This window comes from Macrobrachium nipponense, chromosome 9 (assembly GCF_015104395.2).
Source record: "Macrobrachium nipponense isolate FS-2020 chromosome 9, ASM1510439v2, whole genome shotgun sequence".
NCBI lineage: Eukaryota > Metazoa > Arthropoda > Malacostraca > Decapoda > Palaemonidae > Macrobrachium > Macrobrachium nipponense.
Window position 1 is genome coordinate 110,832,553 of NC_061110.1, and position 10,868 is coordinate 110,843,420.

General features: G+C 35.7%; 1 protein-coding gene across 1 annotated transcript in view; it reads left to right on the top strand.

Moving 5' to 3' along the window:
* Positions 1–9,057, top strand: part of LOC135218235 (acetyl-coenzyme A transporter 1-like) — a 49,070-nt gene extending 40,013 nt beyond the window's left edge. The window contains 4 exon segments of the mRNA XM_064254388.1: positions 2,000–2,120; positions 2,385–2,570; positions 2,572–2,604; positions 8,247–9,057. Of these exon segments, the coding sequence (XP_064110458.1) occupies positions 2,000–2,120; positions 2,385–2,570; positions 2,572–2,604; positions 8,247–8,417 (511 nt within the window). The 3' untranslated portion in view covers positions 8,418–9,057.
* The last annotated feature ends 1,811 nt before the right edge of the window (positions 9,058–10,868 follow it).

Genomic DNA, 10,868 nt, shown 5'->3' on the forward strand with positions numbered 1-10,868 from the left:
TCGGGATTGTGCTCCTTAGAAAAAAGGTTCTTGTCATATAAGTGGATTGAAACCCTTGACATAGCCTTATAGGATCGGCCAAGTAAGTGGATAAGACCCCTTTGGCAGACCTACAAGAACTCTTGAGCAATAGATCAATAATCTTCGCTGAGGCTCAGCCCGAGGGAACTAAGCAGACTCCTGGGCATTAACCATGAAGTCTTCAGTCTAAACAGGTAGGAAACCAAAGTTTGATGTTATTAATACCTACAACGATTGTTGTGTTTTCCTGTTAATCAGTTATTTAGCTGTCTTTACCCTCCTCCAATGGTGTGAATCAGCTATGTATATATCTGACAGGTAAGTTGAATGCATAAAAATGATATTGTTATGATACAATAAAGTTTTATACATACTTACCTGGCAGATATATACAATTAAACTACCCACCCAGCCTCCCCTCAGGAGACAGATGGTGTAGAAAAAATCTGATGGAAAACGGGAATGGGTTCCTATTCCCGTCACCCAGTGGCGTGGTCGATCACCTGACCTACCTGTAGCGTGTGCGCGAAATTCGAAATTCTGTCGGCGCGACGGAGTCAATAGCTATGTATATATCTGCCAGGTAAGTATGTATAAAACTTTATTGTATCATAACAATATCATATTTTAAAATGCTTATTCTTTTGTTCCATCTAACATTAGAGAGAACTTGTCTACAAATCCTCTGGAAGTGTATTTTCATGTTTAGTCTCATTATCATTAACGAGATGTGTAAGTATACAGGTATTACCAGTTTCAACGGCTAGTTTCCAAGAAAAACAGTGTACATTTTATACACATTTAAGAGGGTTCAGTGATCAATAGTTTATGGTATTTAAAAATTTTTGGGAGATTCCTAGTACTTTTGATGTGAAATGCTACATAGTTTCACCCAATGTAGTGTGCATTAACATACAATGGAATAGAATTTACATTAGATTTATGGGTCTTTTAAAAATGAAGTAAATCAGTTAACAGGAAAAGAATTTGATAAATTGAGAATATTTTAGGGTATAAAAGTAATTACTCACAGCTTCTAGACTAGCCAGTTTTAAGTATACAACTTCCCCCAGTAATTATATAGCTAAGAATATCACTCACAGCTATATAATTATACTTAGCTATATAATTACGGGGTAAGTATAATTAAACCTTTATTTAATCATAAAAATGTAATTTTTAGATAGTTTTTTTTTTGAGTTTTGAATAAATTAGATTTGTTATATTTTCCTCGTGTGTTGCAGATGACAGCTCAGGAAAGCTTGACTGTCAAGCATCATCTGCACAAGGCTTTTAACAGCACAGAAAATAGAATATACATAAATGAGTCATTAAATGTCAGTCTACCATTTTCTGTGAAGGGAAAGAATGTCTCATATAAAGCTAGCAAGAAAAAGCTAGGAGGAAACATGGTTTGTGGGGGAGTACATATATTGGACATTTCATGGTTTAAAATAAGGTTTATCTTGCATGGAATTTGTTATTATCATTTCTTGAGTTGACTATTATAGTACTATTTCGTTTATTTTCACTTTGTTTTCAATGTTATTGGAGTCCTGAGTAAATACTGAATTCCAGTCTCTTATTTAACAATTGAAAAGTGCATTTAGTGTCCAAGAGGGCATAGTTTGCATGTGACTGGACCATTTTGATGTCTAAGAAGTTGGTTCATTTCATATAATTACTAAGTGCTATGTACATCTACAGTACCAGCATAATGCCCTTGGTCAATAACTCTTAAGGTTATCACCATTTCAGGATGGTTTGAACAGACCAGTGAATCATTTTTAGATATTGATATGGCCAACTTGAATGAGTGGCTAAATGAGACGTGAAGATTTGGACAATTTAGGATGTTTCGTTGCAAGGTAAAGGTTTCATGGTAAAGACACCATTTTTTTTCTAAGGGATAGTCTCAAGGAAGTGAATGGCATTATCTGAGTAATTTCAAAATGTACTTTTGTTTTCCATACTACAGGTTAGTCTTCGGTTTGCTGTTTGCTGGTCTTGTATGGATCACTCCGTCATACAAAGGTGACGATGGATCCTATCCATTGCATTATTATGGCCTCATAGTTATTGTGTACTTGCTGCATCAGGTAATTTTTACTCTTGACACATTTGGCTTTCAGAAATTATTATCATAATGGTTTTCATCACAAACTAACCAGCCCAAGAAGAGCCTTTGTTAGGCTCAGAGTCTGGATAAACTAATCCTTTATAATAATAATAATAATTCATCATATTCTTGGTACTACTTAGATGTGAACTTAAGAAGAATAATGTAGAGGAAGTAGGTGACTGTATATAGTATATTAGATTTTAAAAACACAAACTATTTCTGTTGTTTCAATTCCTTTCAGATCACTGTAAACTGTATGTTTGTAGGAGTAATGGCTTTCTTTGCTCGTATTAGTGACTCGTCCATTGGAGGAACATATATGACTCTTCTCAACACCTTTACAAACCTAGGTGGAAACTGGCCATCTTGGGTTGCTTTGCGATATGTTTCAGAGATAACTTGGAAGTCTTGCTCAGGTGTTGAAAATAATTTTATATTGCAATAAGGAAGAGGATAAATTAGTAAGTACTTTATAATAATGTATGATTTCATGTATGTACTAAAGATTGAATTTCTACAGCATGATACTGATTTATGGCTCTGAAGTTAAATTTTAGATATCATTGAAGAATACTACTGAAGTACATACATCTACTAGTATTATTTTTTTATAGTAAGTGGCTCTTCTGCATGGGCATGGAGTTGTTTCGCCTTGGGACAGTTGCTGTGTCAAAGCATTCTCTCTTCAGATTGCTTAGACATGTGCTGAAGAAGTTTCATTCACTAGCAAACTTGTGGATGACACATATCGCTCCCTTTTGGCCACAGCAGGAATAGTTTCGTGACATTTGGAAGACTCTTCTCACTTCCCTTCCAAACTTATGAAGTAGCCAAAGTTTCACTAGTTCTCACTCAGAATTGCTACATCTCACAGAGAGAGAGAGAGGGGGTAGAGGGCCGTTTTGGATGCCATTATGAAATATTTCCGCCGCTCCTTGGCAGATGCTCTACGACAGCCCTTAATGAGAAATGTAGCCCTCAGAGGTTTCTATGGCTAGTCCTAGTAAATTGCCTTGTTTTACAGAGGAGTAAGAAAAATTCAGTCTCAACTATTAAAGGTCATCTCTCTGTCTTTTCTTTGGTCATTTTCTTGAATGGTTTGGACTTTGGAAGGACAAGAACATTTCAGACCTTTTCATCACCTATGGCATCACCCATTCTTCAAGTTTAATGAAGCTACCAGTTGGGAACTAACTTTGGTGCTAGACAGTCTTTTACAACTGTTTATTTCAATGTTGGATGTCTCTTTTAGATTTGACTCAAGATTGCATTCTTGATTGCCTTGGCCACATCTAGGCATGTCAATAAACTTTATGCCCTTTCAGGCAAGGTATCATATTTGACCTTGTGGTCCTTGCTTGTTCTCATGTTTGCTCCATAGTTCTTAGTGAAGACTCAGTTGTCTAGCAGGGATAGATACTCAGTTCTTTGCCACTCCTACTGTACCTCCTCCTTTTTAAGAGAATACTAGTATGCTTTTTCCTGTAAAGGCTGTCAGGTCTCATCGCCATTGAATATAATCTTTGGACTTTTTTGCTTCTCATTTATTTTGTCATTAGATTCAGCTGGTGTCTAAAAAGTCTATCTTCTTATGGATACAGAAGATTATTTCTTGAGCTGATGCTGTTATATCTTGAGAGGTCCACTTAAAGGGGATCTTCTGGTTAATAGCCATTAAATTTTGTCAAACAGAACTTTTAATAAGCTAAAAATTAGCCATTGCGGGAATCTGAACATAATCCCAGTTTTTACAACTTAATTTCAAATTAGCACCGAGGTACTTCAGTGGAGAGTGCCATTTCTTCAGAATTCGACTATGTTGCCATCTGGCGGATTAGTACTGATGATGTAGTGTTGCGGTAGCCTCACAATAACAAGCGCAGCGAAGCATGTGTATTGCATTGTATTGTATTTTGTCCTCATTAGTATTGTCCTTATGTTTTAGGTCAATTGTCATTCAAATAGTGTCAATTATGCCAACTTGTAAGGCTTTTGGTTGTGTAATACTTCTGGCAAATGTCCAAAGGCCATATCATTCCACAGGATTCCATCCAATAGAGAGAAAACAAGTCGCTGGCTGATGGCTCTTTGAAGAAAGGATATCAACATCAAAACCTTTCAACCTCTGACGCAAACTGTTGTCTGTTGAGACCACTTCTTGCTAACAGATTTAAAAGATGACATTAGGAGTAGGTTATTAGGTATGGCTATGAAATTTATATAGTATGTTTTGGGAACTTAATTTCCCTCTGAACAGACCACAGTACTGACAAAGATAGGGCGGCCTATCTACCGCTATCTATACTAATGGTGCCTCCACTTGTATGCATTTGAATTGAAATTTATTCTTGTCAGCCATCATGTGCGTGGTGTGATGGGGTGAACGGCAGTTTTCTAAACGTATGTGTGTGTGTGTCCATGAATTGATGAGGGCCTTCGCCTTAGTCCCTTTTTTTAAAGATTAGTTTATTTAATGGTGGGGTTTTAGAATTTAGGGCTGTATGCCTAACTAATCCTACTTCAGGCTGCTTCTTTATTTACCATTTCAATCATATATTTTCAACTGACAAATACAAACCAAAACGGATATTACAGTGGACCCCCCGTTTCCGCGTTCTCCGGATTCGTGGACTCACGCATTCATGCGGGAATTTCTCTCGGGTAACATTTCCCGTATTATTCACGGGAAATTTGGCTATTCGCAGTGTTTCTATGAGAAATATCCACAAATTCCTGTTTTTTTTATCAATTTCATTACAAAATGCACTTTATGTGATAAAACTTAAAAAAATCAGGTATAAAAATTTTTTGGTGGGTTTTTCTTGAGTTTTAACTAACAAAATAGGAGTTTTAAACCATTTTTATAGGGGTTCCAACTATTCATGGGGGAGCCTGGTACGCATCCCCCGCGAATACGGGGGGACCACTGTATCTAGAGAAACGTCTCTAGAGAACGTTTGTTGCACAATGTTAAAAAATATGGCAGGTACCAAATTCCTAAATTGTTTAAAACCCATTATGTAGTGTTCCGCCTGTCTGAGCCTTCCATGACATCACGCATAACAGATGAGCCCCACATAAATAGCTGCACCCATGGTGCAATAGAAAATTGGTTGTAAAAAATAAGAAAATGCCCCTTTCAAAAAACTTTTTTCACCTGGGGTACTTAAATGGAATAGTACTGCATATGGAACAACTAAAATGCAACCAGAAGTTCCCCTTTAACATTCAGGATCAGGATTAGAAGTGTTCAGGCTCTCTCATAGTACGTACTCCCTGACCTTTTAAGTATAATTTATAGCCACTCCTAATGCCAGCACATGGCAGTGTTTCAACACTTTTGCAAAGTTTTACTTAAGTAAGGTCTCTCATAAAACTATAAGTGTATACTTGTTGGGACCTATCGATATAGCAGGCCACACACTTTCCATGGGGAAGGTTTTGGAAACATCATTGTATTTATGATATCCTGGTTTGTCTGGCACATCAGAGTTGTGTGTGTCCTGAAGTGTAGCCTTCCAGAAATTATTAAATCATCATTGTTTCTCTTGGACTTGATTTCTTTCAGCTTCATCTACCTTATCTTAAACTGTGAATCAGGTTATTTGTTATTATTTGTTTGTAATGACAAAAACTAAGTTCTTAACCCTGCAAGACGCGGGAAATTTGAAAGGCGGGTGGTATGTACGTAGCTAAATTTTATACTACGCTGATCTGCACGGGTTACTTACAATTAATTATCTGTAGTTTATTGTTAAGAGGATGTGACATCTCAGACCAGGGTGTCATAGGCTTTTTGTTAGCACAGGGCATTCTAAGAAGGAGGTTTCCAGGAATGCAATCTCTTTCTGGATACGTGAGGCTATCAGGCAGGTTTATTTGTCTCTTTACGGTTGCGTCACTGAGCCTGTGCAGGCTAGAGCTCATGATGTCAGAGGTATTAGCTCCTCGCTGGCATTCAAGAAAAATTTGGTTGTTCATAGAGTTCTGAATGCTGATACTTGGTTACGTCAGTCAATGTTCACCTCTTTTTATCTTAAGGATGTTGCCCACAGGTCTATGGAGTCCTTTTCCTTAGGTCCTGTGGTGGCTGCCCAACAGATTGTGTAACTCATTCCCCCTCATTGGGCAAATTTGTTTATTACCTAAGACGGTTGTGTGGAAGAGAGATTGAGTGAGTTGACTGGTCTCTTTCTTTCTCTTATTCCTTTCTTCTTCCTGTGGGCAGGTTGAGGAATAGACACGTCATTCGCTGGACTGGTCTGATATAGGTGAGTAAGGTAGTCGTACTGGTAGTTTGTTTGCTGTGTGTTATCTAATAATCAAACCCTTTATTCAGTAGCAAATACTCTGCTCTCTAGCAAGGGAAAGTGAGGAGTGATAATGAATCTCTGGTTTTTTTTGGTTTGTTATCAAACAGTCAGAATTTTTAGTTCCCTATTGCAATGAATCTGCTCGTCTCATATATCACTGTATAAAAACTCAGTTGGCTGAGTTGTTGGATATTGGTTTATCTATCTTGTCACAGGCATTGGTCCACCTCCTGTAGATATTTCTGCTTGGAGGTGGACTGGTGGGTTATCTCCCAGCTGGTTTAGGATGTCTATACCTCCCACCAAGTATAAGTCTATCCTATTGTTAAGACCGAAGGTTTGTTTCGCGTATGAACAAATGACAATTTTTTTTTTTAATTTGTATTTTTCATAGCTAACAAACCTGAGGTCTTAACGTTTTACTGCCCACCTCTAGCCGCCCCTCTGTCATCATATGACATCCTGGGTTGGGAAAGACTAACGTGATAGTGTGGGGTACGCTGTCTTTGACCAACTTTCACCCAATATGCGCAGGCGTTGCCAGATTTCACAGATTCCGTGCTTTACAATCTCTGATTGTTTAACCGGTTCCAGCTAGGTGCTTGAAAATTGTCCTATTGTTAAGACCTCAGGTTTGTTAGCTATGAAAAATACAAATTGTTTTTAAAAATTTGTCATTTTACCACAGTCTGCATGAAAGAATCAGGAAAAAATGAATTGAAATCAAGAATTGGGGGGTGTCGGCTTGTGGAGAATGCATAGGTCCTGGGGTGGCACTAAATAGCACTAGAATAGGGCCAGTGTCCTCACCAATGTGGCACGCCCACACACCACCTGATGCACATGCATTAGTTTCACTCTCTGAAGATGATCCGTCATCCTCATCACTGTGGCTTTCCGTTTCACTAGCAGTATCATCAGAGTCTGAAACTTCCTCATCACTTGTTTCATAAATTGAAATAGTAATTTCGTTTCAAACTGAAGGGGACGCCATAACTTTCAACCTAAAATAGATAAGGTAACAACATTTTGCAACTAATTCACTGATATGCGATGCATTTACACGACTTACAGCTCGTGTTATCTCCATTTTCTCTGTTACGTTTTTATCCAACATCATCATGTAATTATGAAAAATAAGAACACGATAAAGATTATGTCTCGAAACCAGGACGCCAACCGTGATATCTCAACTTTCATTCTAACAAAAATTAGCTTTTGCTACGAATTCACTTATACAATATACGTATTCTGCCATTACTGGTAATTCCTATTATCACTTAAAACTTGTTATCATTCTATCATGTCTTTATCCCATATTAACCTGTAATAATTACAAAAGTAACGATAAAGATAATAGTTATCGAGAGCCAGTCACAGAACACTCAAAACCAACATTGAGACTGAAGTTTTCCAGGGAATTATGGTTTTTTCCCACATCATAAACCTTTTAACCAATTAAGTAATGGGATTATGATGATGTTATAGTGATGTAATAACATTTAGCCAGTGACACTGAAGTATTGATACATCATCAGAGAGTAAGGTACTGGCGTAGGAAACCTGTGTCTGAAAGTATTGGCGCGAAGTTTAAATTGGTTCACTAAAGTGGCTCAGCGTCGGGAGTAGGAAAGCCAAAAAAGTGGCTCTTGGTTTTTTGGGGGTATAAGTAGAACATGTTTTTATAAAAAGTTTTTTAGAACTTTTGTGGTTAATGAATATTGATAGTTATAAATGACTTTTGTGACTGAATGAAGCAAATTTTTATTTTCTTTTTATTTTACTTTCAGGCTTGTGAAGCAGCAGGTGGTACATGCATTACTGACATAGATGGATATTACATAGAAAGTTTTGCACTAGTAGTAGTAGGATTTTTATGGATGCAGTGGGGTATTCCAGTTATTAAGAGACTGCAGAATCTACCCTTGGATTCATGGTCAGTATCACAAAGGGAAGACTGACAGTAACCCTTAGATTAGGAATACGTATATTTGAAAATATATATATATGTATTTATAGAACTAGATGTTCACCAGATATTTAATTTTTTATATTCTATATTCTGGCACAAAAATGTGTTGAGGTGAGTTGATTTTCTTGAAGTATTGTGCTTCCATAAAGGCTTGATTTTCATTCACAAATGTAAAGAGGAGTAAAATGGTTTTTATATAAAGAAGAATAGTGCTACATACGTACTTGCCTACCCATTCCTTGTGCGCATGCTGTTCTAGGTAGCTACGGAAGGTTCACAGATTTATAGTAAAACTGGGCCATCATTATTTTAACTGAAAACCACATCTTTTAAATAATGATTCAGAGCTGAATTAAAACATTTAAAAGATCTCTTTTAGTTTCAGTAAAGCACATTATATTAGTGCTTAAGAAAAATGTGTACATATTGGGTTTTACTTTTGATTTTAGCTACTTAGTAAGGAGTAGGTCTTACATATGATTTTATTAAACCAAAAGCCCTTTTAGCATAAAGTGAAATGTTGGAAGTAGTATTGATACCGTTGTAAGTAACTGTTTAATTATTATTTTATTTTTTATAACCTTGATATTATTATATATATGAGGTGGTAAGGTATCCCAAAGATTGGTAACAATTTTACATTAACAATTTTTTTTATTTATTAGTCTAAACAAGCAGTTGATTTACTATTAGATGAGCTTACAAAGTTTATATCCATTTTTTCTTACTGCATGGTTTCCAGTCAATCATTCTGGGAATGGTGCAGTATGGAACCAGGATAAAGGAGATGCATTCTCAGAAGTTTCTGTGGTCCTTTATTTTGACAATATAATTGATATCTTTAATATTTTTTGTTAATCATCAAGGGAAGGAGAAGTGTTAAAATAGTATAAAATGGTGTGTGAAATACATTCCGTCATAAAAAATTCAACGTGCAAATTTGTCAAGAATGAATTTAAATTGACTTCATACTAAGAGATTGTACAAAATTTTAGTGACTTATAGACACATATGGCTGTTTGTGGTTCTTAGTGTAAACTGAATATGGATTATGGCCTAGTGAGAATTTTCCACAAGAATAACCTTGGAGTTCAGCTGTGAATGCATCTTTTCAGTTTTATCCCAACTTGTTAATTTTAAATGTGTTGTAATGATTTGTGTCATCTTGATTTTATTTCCTCTCATAAGGTAGTTTAGCATTATACGTAGTTGTTTTTTGAGCCAAGAAAGGCAAGGTGAAGGCAGTTGAAGATGATTCTCCTCCACTACTGGGAGTGGTGATGCAAGTACGTGTATTTTATTAACCATTTTTATAACAAACAGTTTATGTAGTAAAAAAGATATTTCATCCTATCCATGATTAAGGTCACTGAATATTGTTATGATATTTCTGCTTTTTTTTTTAAGGCTCACATTGTTTGTGTTGGAAGTTAATCTTTTTGTAAAGGAAACAGCTATTAAATCTGGATTTTCTTTTCAGTACTTTACCTGATAATGCATTTCTGAAGTGAAGGCATTTTCGAAAATAAGACATTTGTTTTAGCAGTGTTGACTGGGTTGTGCTTATAGTAAGAAGATAATAGTGTCTAGTTACATGTTTTTATACGTTTTTTATGATAAAGATCTGGTTTGTTATAGGACTTGTGTATTTCATAAAATTGTTCATAAATGTTAATACTTTATTCTGAAAGTATTTCACCTTACTTAAAATCTGTGCATACTTTTGTGAATTTTCTGTTAATACAGTGTGCTTCAAAATGTTGTTTAAATTATCCATTATTCATATATGGTACAAACCCTGGTCTTTACTTAGAGGAAAATCTCTTGATACTAACTAGATCCGGTTAAAAAATTTTAACCAGATCCAGCTAGCGCCAAGAGATTTTCCTCTATGTAAAGACCTTAGGTTTGTAGTTATGAAACATACAAATTGTTTAAACATTTGTCATTTATGTTAATTTCTAGTAGTGGGATTATGTCATAGATCATAGACCCTACTTGGCTGGCTGATGTAATTTCATACACCACAGTACGTTTCATGATTTTATGTATTTCATCGTGAACATAACACACTAACCAACAGAAACTGAGGTAAAGAGTTTTTTCTTTGTAAAACAGTTTCCTTGTGAGTTATTAGGCATATACAAACTTGACACTGAAATTATTAATTTTTTTTTTTTTTTTTTGTCCCTTGAATTTCATTTCAATGGTGGTTTGTTAGGAAATGACAGTCTTACCACTAATTAATACTGTACAGATTATATCAACACTAAATTGATAAAATATTTTCACATGAACTCTGAATCAAGAGTGTTGACAATCATAAATATTGTTTATTTTAGATGCATAATTTGAACAATAATCCACTTACTGAAGCTTAGATTCATAAATGTCAGGTCACTAACTTTTAAATGTGACACATCACCTTTGGATACCTATA